At 37.0% G+C, this 19,970-nt stretch overlaps 1 protein-coding gene across 4 annotated transcripts in view; it reads left to right on the top strand.

The window, feature by feature from the left end:
* The window catches only part of PEX1 (peroxisomal biogenesis factor 1), a 52,782-nt gene that overhangs the window by 453 nt on the left and 32,359 nt on the right, over positions 1–19,970 (top strand). For 3 of the 4 annotated variants that reach the window (XR_011438177.1, XM_014739011.3, XM_023639190.2), the window contains exons 2-10: positions 5,724–5,867; positions 8,496–8,579; positions 8,771–8,885; positions 8,984–9,750; positions 11,131–11,250; positions 14,222–14,345; positions 14,579–14,682; positions 15,580–15,662; positions 17,065–17,197. Coding sequence is in view for 3 of the 4 variants with exons in the window: in XM_014739011.3 (XP_014594497.2) it covers positions 5,724–5,867; positions 8,496–8,579; positions 8,771–8,885; positions 8,984–9,750; positions 11,131–11,250; positions 14,222–14,345; positions 14,579–14,682; positions 15,580–15,662; positions 17,065–17,197 (1,674 nt within the window). In the remaining variant the exon portion in view is untranslated. Of the gene's footprint in view, positions 1–5,723; positions 5,868–7,167; positions 8,580–8,770; positions 8,886–8,983; positions 9,751–11,130; positions 11,251–14,221; positions 14,346–14,578; positions 14,683–15,579; positions 15,663–17,064; positions 17,198–19,970 lie in introns of all 4 variants that reach the window. The other variant, XM_070265667.1, reaches the window with a different exon arrangement.

The following is a 19,970-nucleotide window of genomic DNA, read 5'->3' as shown; positions in this document are numbered from 1 at the left end:
TGAGGGCAGGGCCGGCCTGGGCAGTGTCTGCAACCCTCGCCACGTCTCGGGCGGCCCTGCACCTTTATGTTAACTTGCCTCATTCCAAGCCTTTTCACTCGGTGATACTGGGCTTTCAAACATCGTAATAGTCTACCTCTGCATTCAGAGATCCTCACTCCAGGTTGGAAAAGCTCTTGAGAAGTCGTTTTTGTTTTTGTTTTGAATGTTTTTCCTGCCAGCGATTTCCAGGTGCTTGTAAGGCTGTGACCCGGGCCTCCAGAGAGAGGAGGGGCAGATAGGTTTGCAGAGCCCCTGTAGGTTAACTGGGACTGAGCACGGTGTCCCACGAGCGGGACAGGTTAAAAAATGAAGGTTCTTTCCCGTGTCTCCGACGCTCACATCTGCGAGGTGTGCCAGGAATGTGCAATGGGATTATGTATGTTTGGACGTATGTAATTAGGATTACCTGAACCTCCACTGTCAGTCGCCCTTGTGGACGTTGTGGTTGTGGTGGTTCACAGCTCTAACCACCGGTGGAGTAGCACCATCCGATTTTCATAATTGAAAGTAGAGGCACCTGGCCTACGAGTTTGAGTGCGCTTATGGGGACGAAAGGATAGAGTATTTGAAATCCTCGAAAATCTTGGATGCATGGTATCCACCACTGGCTAATCCATGCAGGAAATATTTAAGAGTTTGCAGTAATTTCAAGTATCTCGCTTTTCCATGTTGAGCTACTTCACCGTAACTGTTTTTCTACATGATTTCCCCCTCATCTTTCAAAGCATACCAAGTTCAGCGGATCCTTCCTTATTTCATTTACCGTAAGATAAACAGTCTTTTGGCCTTGACAAGCATTCTTCATGGCTGGAGACGAGTTAGTGTCACCAAGTCTCAGGTAGACCCTGCCCTTTTCTCTGTCAGCTTTCATGGAGGTTTTCAATTTGCCTTTAAATCCCCACCTAACGAATTTATAGGAATAGACTCCAACCTAATGAGTTTATAGGAATACTTCCTTAACAGTCACTCTAATAACTTGATCTTAAGATTTGGATGCTGTGTTACATTCATCACTATTTAACAATTTAGTGGTCTTGATCTTTCTTTTAAATTTTGAGCCTTCAATAAGTATTCATAAGAATTAATTCATGGATGTCTTTTTGAAACTTAAATCTCTTCAGCCTTGAACAAATTGTTGTTTCTGTCCAGCCTGTATCAGCAGAATAGGCCAACTTTTATCCCCAATTATAAAAGTAACATGTACATCTTATAGGAAATTTAGAAAGCATGGAAAATTATAACAAGAAAATAAAAGTTACTCATAATCCCCAAACCTAGAGATAATTAATATTAACAGTTTGGGTCAAATCTTCCAGTTTTGTTTCTAATCTTTAATTACTTTGAGCAGAAATGAAGTCCTGCACATACACATATGCAGTTAAAGGTAATCATCATTTTTAGTCATTAATTAATATTCTATCATAAATTTGCCATAATTTATTTGTTCACTGTGAGTAAACATTTATATTCAATTTTTAGACATTAAAAGTGATACTGTAATTACATTTTAATAAATTGTTAAAAATAGCACATCTTTGTTTATAAACATTGTTTTCATTTTTGGTTATTTAGGATAGTTCCCAAAATTATTGGGTTAGAGGGGATAGCTAATTATTAAAGCATAAAGTCACGAGTTGGGAGTTAATGGGTTGAGTTATTTGGGCTGAAGTATTGAGTATGTAATACACCTGTTGCCGTAATGGGAAGAGGGTGAGAACAGTGGTTTTCTGGCCTGTGTCAGATTTACCTTGAAGCTTTTAAAAATACACATGTTCTGGCCCTTCGGCAGACCTACTGAATCAGCATCTTCGGGAGTGGGCTTCAGGCATCTGTAATTTTTAAAGTATCTTAAGGCTACTTGGATGCACAGAAGAGTTGAGACTCACTGTTCTGGAATCATAGAATGTTGGTGATGAAAGGGACCTTAGGTATCTAGGTCATTTCTGTACACATAAGGAAACTGGCATTCCCAGGCCAATACTGTTTGTGTGCAGTTAATTTGCCCTCTTGTCTAGAACTCATTCAGACTAGCCTTCTTACTTCTCACCCAGCTCTCTCCCACTTGTGTACTCATACTCACACTATTCTTCTCTAAAAAATTTTCTCTCATTCCATGTCTTTTTTTTTTTTTTTTTGAGGAAGATTAGCCCTGAGCTAACTACTGCCAATCCTCCTCTTTTTGATGAGGAAAACTGGCCCTGAGCTAACATCCATGCCCACCTTCCTCTGCTTTATACATGGGATGCCTACCACAGCATGGCTTTTGCCACGCAGTGCTGTGTTCACACCTGGGGTCCAAACTGGCGACCCCCAGGCGGCCGAGAAGCTGAACGTGCGAACTTAACCGCTGCGCCACTGGGGTGGCCCCTCCATGCCTTTAAAATCTGTGTAACCGTATCCCCTCCACGTAACTTTAAAATTCTCTCTTGCCCGGGGCTGGCCCCGTGGCCTAGTGGTTAAGTTCGCGCGCTCCGCAGCAGGTGGCCCAGTGTTTCGTTAGTTCGAATCCTGGGCGCGGACATGGCACTGCTCATCAGACCACGCTGAGGCAGCGTCCCACATGCCACAACTAGAAGAACCCACAACGAAGAATACACAACTATGTACCGGGGGGCTTTGGGGAAAAAAAGGAAAAAATAAAATATTTAAAAAAAAAAAAATTCTCTCTTGCCCACATTTGTCTCCTTTTCAAAACTTCAGTGCTCTATGTGACACATCTCACTTGTTATACTCTGTTCTGTGGTTCTGTGTTTCAAGTATTGTCTTCTTTTGTTTATCCAAGTCTTTGTTTCAGGACTGGGTGGGTACCCAGTAGATGCTTTAACTCAGGGTTTCTTCACCTTGGTGCTATTGACATTTTAGGCTGGATAATTTTTTGTTGTGGGGGCCTGTCCTGGGTATTGTAAGATGATTAGCAGCATCCTTGGCCTCTATCCACTAGATGCAGGTAGCACCCCTCCCCGCAGTAGTGACAACCCACAATATCTCCAGACATTGCTCATGTCTCCTGGGCATCAAAATCCCCCTCAGTTGAGAACCCCTGCTTTAACTCGGTTACTTTGTTTGTACTCTGGGCTCAGGGCTTGCTCTGATTGCTGAAATGGGGGAAAGGATTCGTATCTACACTGAATGCAAACAAATGAACATAAATCACCATCCGTAAATGGGCAGGTATAGATTTGTCACTTCCTTTGTGTTAGCAAGAGATAACCCAGGCCTAGGATCTGGCCAGGTACCACAGTGTCTGGCCGCACACCCAGTTGTGCAAGCAGTGCAAGATAGGTAGTGGAGCGACAAAAGACAAGACCTGGAGATGGCGTACGAGATGTACAGGTTTATTGACACTTGCATATAGGGAGTGTCCAGAGATGGCTGGCTCGTCAGAGTTGTGCACCTGCTACGTGGGCAGAGGAGGAGTTGCTTATAAAGGTAGGGGACAGAGGCTACAGGCTTGCCAACAGGGACTTTCCTTGATATAACCAGCGTTCACAGGAACAGCAGCTCACGTGGAAGGGCTTTGTGTTCCTTCAAGACATGATGTTCTTTGAGTGAGGTAAGTTAAGATCCGGATTGGCCAGTCCATCCCAGATGGTTGGTTTCCTGCCCAGAAGAGGATCAGGAGGACACATAGTTGTAATAGGGCACGTAGGTTATTGCTGAGCAAGCAAGGCCTACACACAGCTTTGGGCAAAAGCAGGTAGTCAGTCATTTGTCGGTTAGTCTCCTGGAACAGAGACTCCTTTCTCTCCAGTCTGTTGGTTTCTCCTCTCTGCCTGAGCGCCCAGGAGCTTTGTGGTTCTAGTGAGAAGTTTTTGACATAAGAATGAACTCAGAACATTAGTTTGCAAAGTTTACTAAATCCATCTGAACATATGTTATGAGTTTATGGAGCTGCTTACTACATTTTGACCACATGAATAATTGAAGTATTTTTCCTGTTTAATAAAGTTGATTTTTTATTTTTCCAGTGAGTGGGTAGAATTCTCCTTTTTGATATGTCTTAATGTATTTCGTATTTCCTTATTTAACTTCTCTGGTTTTAAAAGTTTCTTCATATGAAATGGGGGAATTGATCTGGCTTGTACATCACTGACTGATGAAACCTCTTGGAAGGCACCTGAGGGGTTGGTCACCTTCACTCTTGTAACCTCAGCTCACGCTTTACAGCTGACATGGTAACTTAGGGCTTTTGACTCCAAACCTAGGGCTCTTTCTACTGTATCACACTGTTGTCTGCGGAAAGATTTTTGTCAGCCAGACCAGTTGGACTCTCTTGTGAAGAACTGTGAGAAAAATTACACAACTAAGTGATACATGGTGACTTTCTTGTATACAAAGTTTTAATAACATTTTAATAACATGATTAAAGTACATTATATTGCCTCAGAAGTGGCTCCACCATCCTTTGAAATTTGTCCTGTTTAAAGAAACAAAATAAGCAGCCTTTACCAGTTTTGATGTAAATGAATGAATTTAATATTTAATCATTTAAATTTAATTAACTTATTTTGATATAAATAAATGAATTTAGTAATACTAAAACTTCCTGAGATGGTAAATGTTGATGGCTATTAATGAAATCCTTACATTTTGTTTAAAAAATGATATATGTATGAAAATGCTTATGATACAATGTTAAGTGGGGGAAAAGGATACTAAATCATGACTATAAGACACCACTATGTAAAAAACTAACTTGCAGATAGAAAAAAGGATTAGCTGGGAATAGACAAAATTATTCACGTGGTTTTCTTTTTGTGGAGGGAATATCAGTAATTCCTTTTTTTCCCCAAAGTTTTTATATTTTCCAAGCTTTCTATAATGAGTTTGTAATTCTTTAATCAAAGAAAACATTGTTTTTTAGTCCTTAGCCACAAACTTACATATTTTGTATAATGTAAATAAACTATATTTTGCTTTTTTTAGTTATAAATATGTTTCCATACTTTTAAAATTATTTTAAAATTTTAAAATTATTTAAGAACTTTTAAAATTATTATTTAAGAAGCTGTATAATATAGACTTTCTAGAAGTGTACGTCAGAAGCTATTAGCAGTAACTGCCTCTGGGAACAGGGACCTGCCTTCACGTTTTATGGTTTTGTACTTTCTGTGCTTTTACCATGTGCATTTATTACTCTCCTAACAAAAACTGTGACATTTTTAATGATCATGATATTTGTTTCTACTTATTGGCCCAAACTAAAATAGTAAATTTCTAGCTTGTTTAATGATTTCCCTATTGATAGACATTTAAGAGAGTCCTGAGTTTTCACTGTAATAGAGAATACTGCAGAGATATGTTCTGGTGTAATTTTTTTCTTCTTTGAATCATTAATTCAGAATAAATACTCAAATATATACATATGGTTTAGGGGCTGTGTAAGTTCATTGGCTACCTCTTTGCTATTTTGAATTTTGGAGTGGTTGAATCAGTTTATAATGCCGTCATGAGAATATAAGGGTATTGGTTTTATCCATAGCATGACCAGCATTGGGTGTTGGAAATGATTTTTAAATGCTATGACAAAAGTGAATAACAGACAGCTATCAGCTATCTATAGAACTCTCTTTGTATGTGTTGATTGCAGTAAGAGTTTATCTTTTATGTGAATCCAGAAAAGCATGTAAAAACTTTTAAAACTCTTCCCTCCTCCCCTTTCTTATTTCTTGAATAAATAGAATCAAGCTATAGAAGTAGCCTGGGGTCACCAGCCTGCATTCTTGAGCTGGGTGGAAGGCAGGCATTTCAGTGATCAAGGTGAAAATGTGGCTGAAATCAACAGACAAGTTGGTCAGAAACTTGGACTCTCAAATGGAGAACAGGTAAGCACAAAATGCGATGATAACAACTGTTTTCTAATGTCACATAATATGGCAATGGAAATAAAATTAAAAGTTCAGATTTATTTTTTTTAGGGCGTGAGATGATACCTAACTTGTGTGCTACTATAATCAGTCCAGGATAGTCAAGTCGACTACATACTCCATTGTTAAGTCATTATCTTGTAGTCCGCCATGCTCCCTAGTTGATTTTGTATTCCGCTATCTATTTTACACACTTTTCAGGTTCCCTGATTTTGTTTTTGTGCAATTATTTTTGCTTTATGAATTGTTAAATTTTACTTAGTATTGTTGAACTTCATTTGTTTGCAACAGATTTTCTAACCTGCCAGGGTCATACTTGATTTAAATAAATCTATCCTACAACAGAGGGTTATTATTTTTCCATTTTTGTCTTGCCTATGAATTTAATGTACTTAGATTGCAAACTCCAAAGCTTGAGGTCTCATATCTATTTTTTCATTCTATTATACTCACCAATTTATTCCTTTTTAAATATTTTGAACTACGGAAGCAATACATATTCATTACAAATATTTTACAGTTGAAAGTAGAAAATATTTTTCCCTTTCTGTAACCTCAGCCTCAGAATGAGTGTGTACTATATGTTGGGATCTCAATAGACATTTATATTTGAAGAATGAGATGATACATATTTTTGGCAATTTTTTCCCCACAAACTGTATCAGAGATACCTTTCCACACGTTGCAAACATATCACAAACAATTGAACATGTGTGTGTGTGTGTATATATATATGTGTATATACACACATGGAATGAAAAAAATTGAATTACCAAATCTAGAGGGCTATGCATTTAAAAATTTGATAAATAGGGCTAAATTGCTTTCTATTACCAGTGCCCACAACAGTACACAAGAGTTATCACATCTTTTTAACTTGTTTTGAACACAGACTGATTTTGTTCATGCTTTTTTTTTTTCCTTGAGGAAGATTAGCCCTGAGTTAACGTCTGTGCCAGTCTTCCTCTATTTTATATGTGGTTCACTGCCACAGCATGTCTGACAAGTGGTGTAGGTCCACGCCCACGATCTGAACCCATGAACCTGGGCCACTGAAGCAGAGCATGCTGAACTTAACCCTCCGCCATGGGGCTGGCCCCCAACATGTTTTTGATAATGAGAATATGGCTCTGGTGAGAAATTCATAGGTCTAGCACTAGTCCTTTGCTTACCCTAAATTTTTGCTAGAATCTTAAAACTTTAGCCACAGAGTGACCTTAGAAATCACTAACTTTGGTGCCTTGCTCTACAAACCTAGGGAGATGGAATATTTTGCCCAGGACTGCATAGCAAGTTACAGTTCTGCTCTCTTTGAGTATGTGGCACTTACCTGTGGGAAACGTCAGCTTCCTGTTCCTGATCTTCGTGTCTTCATCAGCTCTCTGAACAGTCCTACTTGCTGTTAATTCCCATTTGCTTCAAACTGAACTTTTACCTGATTTTCTGCAGATCTTCTGTATTGTAACAATACCACTAAGGGAGTGTCTCCAAAGAATCTTCGATAGGAACGGAACAGAAAGTGGACTGAATCACCCAAGACTCTAGCTTCTTGATGGACGGGAGCTGCTTTGTGGTTCCTCAGAATCACGCCTTTCAAAATGGGTCTGTGGGAGGTATTGAAGGGAAATTCTCTGAGGAACCTGATGAGGCACTTGGTGAAATTCTGCTCCAATCCACAAAAGCAGAGAAGGACGGGCTGGTTACTTGAAGCATTTAATACTTGGTGGCTTTGGATTGTACCTCTAATCCACAGAAATGCCTGTAGAAAGGGAAAGAAAGCAAGATGGTTGATTCCAGCTTCTTGAGACACACCAGCATTTTGTATATACCTGTAGAGTGGAAGAGGAGACACTTGTTTTACTTTACTGTTAGCTGTGCATGATTATACTTCTAAATAATTGGCTCTGATCTTTATTTCACTGTGTTTTTTACTTTTTTCGAAGCAGCGTGGCTTGAAGTTAGTTATAAAATGAACAGTTGCAAAGCTTCTGGAAATAATAGAGTATGTAAATACTAGATCAAGCCATGACTTGATGACGTTGTTTCTTCTTGCATTTTTTAAATTACATTTCTTTTGTTAATGGTTATATTTATTTAATTTTTTAAAAAATGTGTTGTGAAGGTTGGCCAGTGGCATAGTGGTTGAGTTCTCACGCTCTGGTTCAGTGGTGTGGGGTTTACAGGTTTGGGTCCCAGGTGTGGACCTACACACCACTCACCAAGTCTTGCCATGGTGGCATCCCACATGCAAAACAGAAGAAGATTGGCACAGATGTTAGCTCAGCGCCAATCTTCCTCACCAAAAGAAAAAAACAACCACCAAAAAACCCCCACGTGTTGTGTTTGGATATATTTTCCTTTATTCTATGATTAGTTGTGAAACAATTTTTCCTAAAATGTTGACTATATCAAGGCCTAACAAAGAATAAGTACTTAATATTTGTTAAATGAAGAATGACACAAAACACACACACACAAACACAAACACCCACACTCACTCTTAATTACTTGCCTAAAGAGAGAACCTATTTTCTAGCTATACGAAAAAGTCTTTTGAAAGTAGTTTTACATTTAAATTTTTTCCAGGTGTTTCTCAAGCCATGTTCCCATGTGGTGTCTTGTCAGCAAGTTGAGGTGGAACCTGTCTCAGCAGATGATTGGGAGATACTGGTAAAGAAAACAAAATGAGAACTATACCATTTTAATGTCAAACTACTTCAAAATATTAGTGTCTTTAGATTTTCGAGCTTCATTATATTTTCTGAGTTGATTTGAGTTATAGGAATGAATTGAGATTTTCTTACGAGACATGGAACAGATGAAATGTGAAGGGAATTGATCTTTTTGTTTGTTGGTTCTAGGAGCTGCATGCTGCTTCCCTTGAACAGCATCTTCTAGATCAAATTCGAATAGTTTTTCCAAAAGCCGTTTTTCCTGTTTGGGTTGATCAACAAACTTACGTATTTCTCCAGATTGGTAGGTGCTGTTACAGTGTTTGCCATCATCCTCTACATCATAGCGTTGCATCCATAGCAGAAGTGAATGTGCACTAATGAGCTTTATTTCTCACACAGTTGCGCTAATACCAACTGCTACTTATGGAAGGCTGGAAACTGACACCCAACTCCTTGTTCAGCCAAAGACTCGCCAAGCCAAAGAGAACACATTTTCAAAAGCAGATGACGCACGTGGAAAATTTCATAATTATGGAAGAGACCAAAAGGGATTGACAAAAGAACTTCAAACCAGGCAACTTCCATCAAATACTATAGGAGTCACTGAATCTAATGAAACACATTCAGAGGTTACAATTGACCCGTCATCAACACCAAGCTTGTGGACTATGATAGGAAGCATTTTTTCTTTTGGGTCTGAGAAGAAACAAGAGACATCCTGGGGTTTAACTGAAATCAATGCATTCAAAAATATGCAGTCCAAAGTTGTTCCTCTAGACAATGTTTTCAGAGTATGCAAATCACAGCCTCCTAGTATATGTCACGCATCGGCAACTTCTATGTTTCACAAACACTATGCCATTCATGTGTTTCCGTGGGACCAGGAATATTTTGATCTGGAGCCCAACTTTACTGTGACCTATGGAAAGCTGGTTAAGCTACTTTCTCCAAAACAACAGCAAAGTAAAACAAGGCAGAATGTCCTGTCACCTGAGAAAGAGAAGCAGGTGTCAGAACCACTAGATCAAAAACAAATTAGCTCAGACCATAGTCAAGAAGCTGGTAAGGCCTGTGTGCTACAGGTAGTCTGGAATGGACTTGAGGAATTGAAGAATACCATAAAATACACCAAAAATGTAGAAGCTCTCCATCTGGGGAAAGTCTGGGTTAGTATAAATTTCATTATTAGGGAGGTAATAATTTCATGTTGTTTGGACTTCCTCAAATTATGAATTAGAATAGTATTTTATATATAATTTAAAAACCAGTATAATAAGAAATAATGTCTTAAGTTCCTGTGGGGACACATTTCTGATTGCAGGGTAAAGTGCTTGTTTGGGTAAAGATTGTGTATTTTCTGGCTAGGTAAACTTGGACAGGTGTAAGCCTAGATAGGTACTGGCCCAGAGAGGTCAAAATTACTTGACTGAGGTTACATAGCTAGTGAGTAGAACTAGGATTCAAAACCAGGGAGGCTGACTCGAGTTCATGCTTAGCATGGAGTGCCCTATAGAGCCGCAAGTCTTTAGTATCTGAGAATTTGTTCAAGTCCTTGAAAGCAAAGGAAGGACTTTTATATACTAGGGGAAAGGCCTGGTGTAGTGAGAGACCCACGGCGTGAGATGACCTTCCTGCTGCCTGTGGTGGCGCCTGGGTTGGCGAGTGCGCAGAAGCTGCTTAACCTGCTGGTATCAGCTCTTTAACTTGTGTGTGGAAATGGAAGAGGAGATGGAGCAACTAGTGTTCCACCTTCTCATCCTGACCTCAAATATTAATGCTAAATTTTATGTGAAATGAGTCACCAGCTGCTTTTATTTGAACTTAGTTTTGAACCATTGTGAAATGAGACTTTGTGGTGATAAAGGGAAAAAATTGTTAGGCAAGAAGAATAGGAGGGGAAGGGGCCTGCTTTGTAGATTTCTTTTACTTCCACAGTTTTACTTATGACCTATATGCAGGCAACTTATAAAGTTTTAATCTCACTGGCTTACATCATTTTCTAAAATTCTGACGATTGGCTCATTTTCTGTTACCTCCAAACTCTTAGTTTAGGAGTTCCCACTACTTCTTCAAAATTGAAATGTCTAATGCTGAACTTGTTAGGATTTATCTGTTTCTATTAATGGTTCTCCCGTTAGACAAGAATACCCTTTTATGTCCTTGAAATTGTATGGTGAGGATGGGGTGAGGAAGTGCTGATGGTGGAGGCTGGGGGACCACGGAAGAGAGCAGTGAGGAGTCTGCACTTCCTGCTCTGCCTTAAAGGCTGGGCGCCACGGGCAGTGGAGAGTGGCAGTACTGGCAGTTGTTGCCACAAGATACTCAAGCTGGACTGGAGAGATCAAAATTGATTGATCACATTATGAAGAGGATGTAAAAAGAAAGAAATGTAGGGGAAAAATTGAAATGCTTGTGATAACAATGCCTGCACCTATGAATCATGATAGTTTCTGTAATTTCACTTGAATTCATAGAAGTTTATAGTATGGAATATTTTTAATGAAGCTTGGAACATACTTATATTTTTGTTTATTTTTAAATTTCAGATTCCATATGACCTGAGAAAGAGACTAAATATAGAAATGCATGCGGTAGTCAGAATAACTCCAGTGGAAATTACTCCTAAAATTCCAAGATCTCTAAATTTACGACCTAGAGAAAATTTAGTGAGTTCAAATTTATGTTATGTCACAGTTGTTTTTCATGTGTTGTGAAATTTCTACTTGCTTTAGCTAAGTAATAAGAATATTTGTATTCCTTTTTGCTAGAAGGGGAAAAAAGTATTTTTTTTCTATTTTATTGTGGTAAAATATATATAACATAAAATCCTTTTTAAACTTTTTTTTTTTTAAGATTTTATTTTTCCTTTTTCTCCCCAAAGTCCCCCGGTACATATTTGTGTATTTTTAGTTCTGGGTCCTTCTAGTTGTGGCATGTGGGATGCCACCTCAGCATGGCTTGATGAGTGGTGCCACGTCTACACCCAGGATCCAAACTGGTGAAACTCTGGGCTGCTGAACCGGAGCACGCGATGTTAACCACTTGGCCATGGGGCCGGTCCCTAAACCATTTTTAAGTGTACAATTCAGTGGCATTATTTACATTCGTAATGGTATGCAACTATCATCACTGTTTCCAAAACTTTTCCATCACTCCAAACAGAAACTCTGTGCCCATTAGCAATAATTTACCGTTCTCTCCTCCCCCAGTTCCTGGTAACCTCTAAACTGTATTGTCTCTGTGAACTTGCTTATTTTAGGTATTTCATATAAGTGGAATCAAACAATATTTGTCCTTTGTATCTGGCTTATTTCATTTAACATGTTTTTAAGGTTGATTTATGTGGTAGCATATTTCAGAGCTTCGTTCCTATTTATGGCTAAAGAATATTCCATTGTATGTATATTACCACATTTTGTTTATCCATTCATCTGTTCATGGACACTTGGGTTATTTCCATCTTTTTGGCTCTTGTGAATAATGCTACGATTGATGTAGGTGTACAAGTATCTGTTTTCAGTCCCTGCTTCCAGTTCTTTTGGGTATATACTTAGGAGTTGAATTGCTGGATCATACAGTAATTCTGTGTTTAACTTTTTGAGAAACCAAGAAGTCTTTAATAGTGATAGACATATTATGTATATTATACCAAGAAAATATGGATAATTTGGCTTTTAAAAGATTGATATTTTTGCTACATCTATGTAATTTTAAAAAATTTCTCCTATGTTGTTTCAGTGTTAATATTACAGCCTAAAAGAGTGCTAGACTGTTTTACTTTTCTACTCTTAATTCTTTAGAAACTAGTATGGTCAGGAAATGAGGTATTGAACTCAATTTTAAAATCTTTTTAATGGAGGATTATCATCTGTACCAGTTTAGGTTACCACTTCTCAGAGAATTATAACACAGGAAATTATTGTATTATGTGTTTAAAAACTTCCAAACATGACTTAATCCTTCTGTGATAATTCAGATGATACTTTTGGATCCTCAGGATCATGATGGTCATTATGTCATGGAAGAACCATTTTAACAACTTTCCAGTTGATGAAAACCCAGACAAGATAGATTATATTATCTGACTGGAGAAGAGGAAAACAAACAGAATAATTGTCATTTCTGTAACAGTATGTAACTGAGCAGTTAACACATTGGCTGAATAGTACACAGTGATTTGTAGTTCTGTTTTAACTTTTTGGTTATTGATCTTGGTATTTTTTCAAAAGTTAAGTCTCATGTACAAAAATAGTTAGCCACTGGTCATTAGATTTTGTTTTGGTCTCAGTAATGGGATATTACTGCAGAATTCCTTTCTGTCCTGAGTTGCATATTTTAGTGGAAGCTTTATGACCTTGGCAGTTCTCTCTGGGCCGATTATATCACTTAGGACAGAAGGATGTTTTGTTCTAAAGGAACTGTGAGTTGCTTTCTGATTCTGAAAGTCTTGATTTTAAATAGTTTTCATTTTCATTTTATGACTTCCTTTAGGTTTTTAATCCCATTACCTAATAATATCCAAAGAAGTAACTGACTATTTCTTTGATTTTTAAGAATGGAAAAGTGAGGCCTTTTCTTAATTTAGCCTGCTTTTGGTAGTGATCAAGTTCTGAACAGAGCTAATCAGCAGATCTAAACTTGACTTCGGGATGAAGAGAGAGAACAGAAATGGACCACCCATAAATGGTGGAATAGAGATTTGTTTTCCTAGGCAGATAGTAGTCATCTTTCTATATGATTTTTGTTATTCCCGTTTATAATTTCAAATAGGCTTAAAAAGATTAATTTTAACTTAAAAAATTTAAAAATTAGAGATGTTTTTCTCAGAATTCCTTCATACTTTTTGAACAATTTATTAACCCTCTATGTATTGACTAAATCAGCACTTTGGCCAGCTTGGCAGAACAAAAAGAAAATAAAGTGATTGGAACGTGGAAAGAGTTTATTTTTCTCATGTAGAGAGAAGTTTGGAGAAGCTCATAGGTGGTTAAATCGTGTCATCAAGGCTCTTGTCTCCTCTGGTCATTCTCTTCTGCCATCCTTAGCCTATGACTTTCCTCCTTTTAGCTGCGAGATATCCGCTGTACTAATAGCCATCACATCTACATTCCTGGCAGCAGAAGGAAAGGCACGTAACAGAAACCTTCTCCTTGCAAGATTTCTTTACCTTTTAATTAGGAAGAGAGGTCCTTCCCACGGATTGCTGATTATACTCCATTGGCCAGAGTTCACACGTGCAGGCACGTGCATGCATACACGCACGCACGCACACACACACAGCTCCAAGCTGGGAAGCAGGCAGTTTCCTTTTCCACTTCTCTAGTAGAGAGAGGCAGGAGAATGGGGTTGAAATGATTATCGAATGAGCAGAATTATGGTATGTGTATCACTGGGCATGGAGAAAAGGAAAAACCATTTAAAACTTTGCCACTTGTGTAAATGTTTCTTCTGGCTACATAGTACTCATTGTACTGTAATGTCAAATCCCAAATCTGTGCCTATAGAATATGAACATCCTTCCTGGTTTTGTAATAAGATTTACATTTTATTAGCAGGATAAAGCGTTAAAATAAGGATGTTAAGGTTAAGTTCAGGTATGAGGATAACTCACCACTGTTCTTTCCTTTTCTCTGGCAGCCTGAAGATGTAAGTGAAGAAGACATAAGAACTGCATTCTGTTCGTGGCTCCAGCAATCTACTACTACCGCGCTTCCTTTGGTAATATCAGGAGAAGAGTATGTTAAGCTGAGAATTAAAGATGGTGGGTAAATTTGGCTATTTTGATATTTTTTCCTACTGAAGAAGTCATAAAATGTTTAATTTTTTTCCAACTTGTGACACATGTGAACAGGAAACATCATAATGATAAACAGTAGATTTTGCATATCAAAGAATGTCTTTATTTAAATTTAAATAAATTTGAAATTTAAAATCATAAATTATCTCATCTCAGTTTTAGTACTAACTCTACATTTATTACTTTCTTTTCAATAGGGTTGAAGGAGTTTTCTCTGAATATAGTTCATTCCTGGGAAAAAGAAAAAGAAAACAATATTTTTCTGTTGAGTGCTAATCTGCTGCAGAAGACCACGATACAAGTAATTACATAGTATTGAATATTTAATGAAATAGTATTTTCATTGATAACAAAGTGTGAATTTACCTGTAAGACCTTACATCTTAAAGTGTACTAGAAACTCAAATGATAAGAGTAAGGAATAACTTGATTTAAAATATTTTATTCTATAGTCTCTTTAACTTATCCAAACAAATTATTGATTTATCCTAAATTTAAAATGAATACCTCAGCAGAATGAAGTTTCAAGAATAGAATTGATTGTGTTAACTGGCAAATGGGTCATCATTTAAAATTCCTCTAGTATTGAAACAAAGAAAAACAGCTCTAGGGCTTTGATTTTTTAAATTCATATTTTTACTTGCAGTTTTGCTGCACAACCCGTATTATTTTGGCAATTCTTAAATTTTCAACTCTTCACAAAATTACTTTTCAAATCACTTTTCTTCCGGAAGTATTTTAAAATGGTCTTTTAGAATATTATGTTTTAATTATGATATGCACTCTTGTCCTTAAAGAATTGAAGATGCTCTAGTCATTTAAAATTTCAGTGGTTTGGAACTAGACATTGTTTCTCTACTTTTGAAATATACTTGAAGGAATACCATTCAGAGAAGATACAAATATAAGAATTGTGAGAAGAATAAATGTGACACAAATTAAAATTGCAAATAAAGATATATCTGTAAAATGTCTTAAGGAGACGATGTTCTTTACAGCTTGTTAACCATAAATGTTTATGTTCCTTGGATAAGTAAATTATTATTATCAAGGCTATTTTAAGTAATGATCTTGTATGCATAATGTATCTTTTCTTTCTGGTATGACAGAATCAGCAATTCAGTTTCCTGCGACCCAAGAAAAACAGGCAAAAGATGTAACTTTGAAATGTAAAACTGATTTTTCCTTGCTACTATAGGTCCTTCTGGATCCTATGGTAAAAGAAGAAAACAGTGAGGAAATTGACTTTATTCTTCCTTTTTTAAAGCTGAACTGCTTGGGGTAAGAAGTTATGGCCAAACTAGCATGTTTAGAGCCATGTTTGACGTTATCTCTGGCAGGGTTTTTTTGTGTAAATATTAAAGTAGATATTCATGTCATTGAATAATCTTACTAATGCATTAGTAGATATTTTTTCAAGGATTGCTTCTGTTTTCACACCTAGCTTAGTAATTTGTCTTGTCTTCTTAGATAAGAAAGTCTGAACCTTATTAGAAATTTTACTTTGAGATTTGATTTGTGAGAAGAAAGTAACTAGATATGACCTGGATCATCTGAGCTTGAATAAAACAATAATTCCTAGAGTTAATAAACTTATTTTAAAAATTACGGGGCCGGCCCAGTGGCACAGTGGTTAAGTGCGCATGTTCCACTCTTCAGCCCGGGGCTCGCTGGTTCGGATCCCAGGTGCGGACATGGCACCGCTTGGCAAGCCATGCTGTGGTAGGCGTCCCACATATAAAGTAGAGGAAGATGGGCACGGATGTTAGCTCAGGGCCAGGCTTCCTCAGCAAAAAGAGGAGGATCGGCAGCAGATGTTAGCTCAGGGCTAATCTTCCTCAAAAAAAAAAAAAAATTAAATCGGAAAACATTAGATGAATGTTTAAAAATATTTCAAATTAAGTTATTCCTTCACTATCTTATTAATGTAATAATTGGGATTATTTGTGTTTACCTCAACTTTTAAGACAAATCTGAAAAGAAACTCCTCTTAATTTCTTTATCTCTTCTACAATATGAGAATCTTATATAAACATTACCTCTTAGAATTCTTCACAGATGCTTTTAATAGATGTAGTGATTTGATTGCCTATAATAGTATAATCTGTAAATATTTTAGTAAAAGGATTAAACCATAAAGTAACAATGTTTTAATATAGCATAATATTCATGTATGAAGTAAAATCTCTTTAGTTCCGACTCTGATTTTAGGAATTAACGATACTTATCAGAGATGAAGTGGTAGTCAGAGTCAGGAAGTAGGTTGAAGTTCACGTTTGCATAATCTACAGTTTGAAATGTGGGTTTCAGAGGTGATGTTTAAGACGAAAGAAGTCTTCAATTATTCTAAGACTTCAAAAGCACCCAGTAATGATCATGTTGATTACCAAACTAAAATCATTTTAAGGGAGGTGTTTGTGTATGTTAAGACAAACTCCTTAAGGAATCCTATTAGGACACAAGTTTCAGTTACTGCATATGTTTGAAAGTAATAAAACTAGTTTTAAAAGCTGTGACTCAGATTTGGCATTAATTCAATAATTTAAAGTTAGGGAGAATTTTCTAAGATTTTACTCTTTTAAAAATCATTAACTAGCCTGGGAAGGAAAGTTTCAGAATTTTTTGTAGCTAGATTTTATCCTGCTTCAGTGTTTTATCGTGCAACAATTTGTGTATTTTGCAGAGGGGTGAATTCCTTAGGCGTGTCCTCCTTGGAGCACATCACACATAGCCTCCTGGGACGCCCTTTGTCTCGGCAGTTGATGTCCCTTGTAGCAGGACTTCGAAATGGAGCCCTTTTACTCACAGGAGGAAAGGTATATGGTTAAAATGTGCTCATTTTCACTAACTAATAACTTTTAATCCCTCTCTCTCTGGGTTCTGATCATCTGTTATAGAGGGTTGTTAATACCTGATGTGGAAAGCCTTCATTCATCCATTCACTAACATTTGGAAGTGCCTGCTATTACATATTGAGAAAGTGGTGATGAATAAGATGCATAAGGTGATGCTTTCCCTGCCCTTTTTCTCTAACAATTGATATGATTCTGTGATTTTTGTTTTTTACAGTATTGATAGGGTTGATTGATTTTCAAATGTTGAACCAGCCTTTGCATATCTGTAATAGATCCCACATGGTTGTGTTCTGTTCTTTTTTTAAAAAATTTTATTGAGGTCATAATAGTTTATAACATTGTGACATTTCACTTGTACGTTATTATTTGTTAGTCACCATATATATGTGCCCCTTTACCCCTATGCCTACCCCCCAACATGATTCCCCTCTGGTAACCACTAATCTGTCTTCATTGTCCAGGTATTTGCTTATCTTCCACATGAGTGAAATCATATAGTGTTTATCTTTCTCTGTCTGGCTTATTTTCCTTAACGTGACACCCTCAAGATCCATCCATGTCGTTGCGAATGGGATGATTTTGTCTTTTATGGCTGAGTAGTATTCCGTTGTATATATATACCACGTCTTCTTTATCCAAGCATCAGTCAATGGGCACTTGCATTGCTTCCACTTCTTGGCTATTGTGAAAAATGCTGCAGTGAACATAAGTCTCTTTGAGTTGTTGATTTCAAGTTCTTTGGGTAAATACCCAGTAGTGGGATGGCTGGGTCATATGGTATTTCTATTTTTAGTTTTTTGAGGAATTTCCATACTGTTTTCCATGTGGCTGCACCAGTTTGCATTCCCACCAGCACTGTATGAGGGTTCCCTTTCCTCTGCATCCTTTCCAACGTTTGTTGTTTTTTGTCTTGGTGATTATAACCATTGTAACAGGTATAAGGTGATATCTCAGTGTAGTTTTGATTTGCATCTCCCTGATGATTAGTGATGTTGAACATCTTTTCATGTGCTTGTTGACCATCTGTATATCTTCTTTGGAAAAATGTCTGCTCATATCCTCTGCCCATTTTTTGATTGGGTTGTTTGTGTTTTTGTTGTTGAGTTATATTAGTTCTTTATGTATTTTGGAGATTAACCCCTTGTCAGATATATGATTTGCAAACATTTTCTCCCAGTTGGTGGGTTGTCTTTTCATTTTGATCCCGTTTCCTTTGCCTTGCAGAAGCTCTTTAGTCTGATGAAGTCCCATTTGTTAACTTTTTCTTTTGTTTCCCTTGCCCGAGTAGACATGGTATTCAAAAAGATCCTTCTAAGACTGATGTCAAAAGTGTACTACCTCTGTTTTCTTCCAGGAGTTCTGTGGTTTCAGGAATTACCTTTAAGTCTTTGATCCACTTGAGTTAATTGTTGTGCATGGCAAAAGGTTTTTTTTTTTCTTCTTTGCATGTGGCTGTCCAGTTTTCCCAGCACCATTTGTTGAAGAGACTTTCTTTTCTCCATTGTATGTTCTTAGCTCCTTTGTCAAAGATTAGCTGTTTGTAGATGTGTGGTTTAATTTTGGGGCTTTCAGTTCTGTTCTGTTGATCTCTGTGTCTGTTTTTGTACCAGTATCATGCTGTTTTGGTTATTTTTAGTATATTTTGAAGTCAGGGATTATGGTGCCTCCAGCTTTGTTCTTTTTTCTCAGGATTGCTTTAGTTGTTCGGGGTCTTTTGTTGTCCCTGGTGAATTTTAGGATTCTTTGTTCTATTTCTGTGAAGAATGTCATTGGGATTCTGATTGGGATTGCATTGAATCTATAGATTACTGTAGGTGGTATGGACATTTTAACTATATTTAGTTTTCTAATCCATGTGCATGGAATATCTTGCCATTTCTTCACGTTGTCATCAATTTCTTTCAATAATGTATTATAGTTTTCATTGTATAGATCTTTCACCTCCTTAGTTAAATTTGTTCCTTGATATTTTATTCTTTTTGTTGCAATTGTAAATTGATTGTCTTCTTGAGTTCTCTTTCTTTAGTTTGTTATTAGAGTATAGAAACGCAACTGATTTTTGTAAGTTGATTTTGTACTCTGCAATTTTGCTGTGGTTCTTGATTATTTCTCATGGTGTTCTGATGAATTCTTTAATTTTCTATATATAAAATCAAGTAGTCTGCAAACAGTAAGAGTTTCACTTCTTCACTGCATATTTGGATTCCTTTTATTTCTTTTTCTTGCCTAATTTCTCTGGCCATAACCTCTAGTATGATGTTGATTAAGAGTGGCAAGAGTGAGCACTCTTGTCTTGTTCCTGTTCTCAGAAGAATGACTCAGTTTTTCCCTGTTGAGTATGATGTTGGCTGTGGGTTTGTCATATATGGCCTTTATTATGTTGAGGTACTTTCATTCTATTCCCATTTTATTGAGAGTTTTTTTTTTTATCATAAATGGATGTTGGATCTTGTCAAATGCTTTCTCTGCATCTATTGAGATGGTCATGTGGTTTTTATTCCTCATTTTGTTAATGTGCTGTATCACATTCATTGATTTACAGATGTTGAACCATCCCTGCATTGCTGGTATAAATCCCACTAGATCATGGTGTATCTTTTTAATGTATTGCTGTATTTGGGTTGCCAATATTTTGTTGAGGATTTTTCATCTATGTTCATCAGCAGTATTGGCCTGTGATTTTTCCTTTTTTGTGTTGTCCTTGTCTGGCTTTGGGATAAGGGCAATGTTGGTC

The sequence above is a fragment of the Equus caballus genome, chromosome 4 (genome assembly GCF_041296265.1).
Source record: "Equus caballus isolate H_3958 breed thoroughbred chromosome 4, TB-T2T, whole genome shotgun sequence".
Lineage (NCBI taxonomy): Eukaryota > Metazoa > Chordata > Mammalia > Perissodactyla > Equidae > Equus > Equus caballus.
This window is presented reverse-complemented; position numbering and strand designations above follow the sequence as displayed.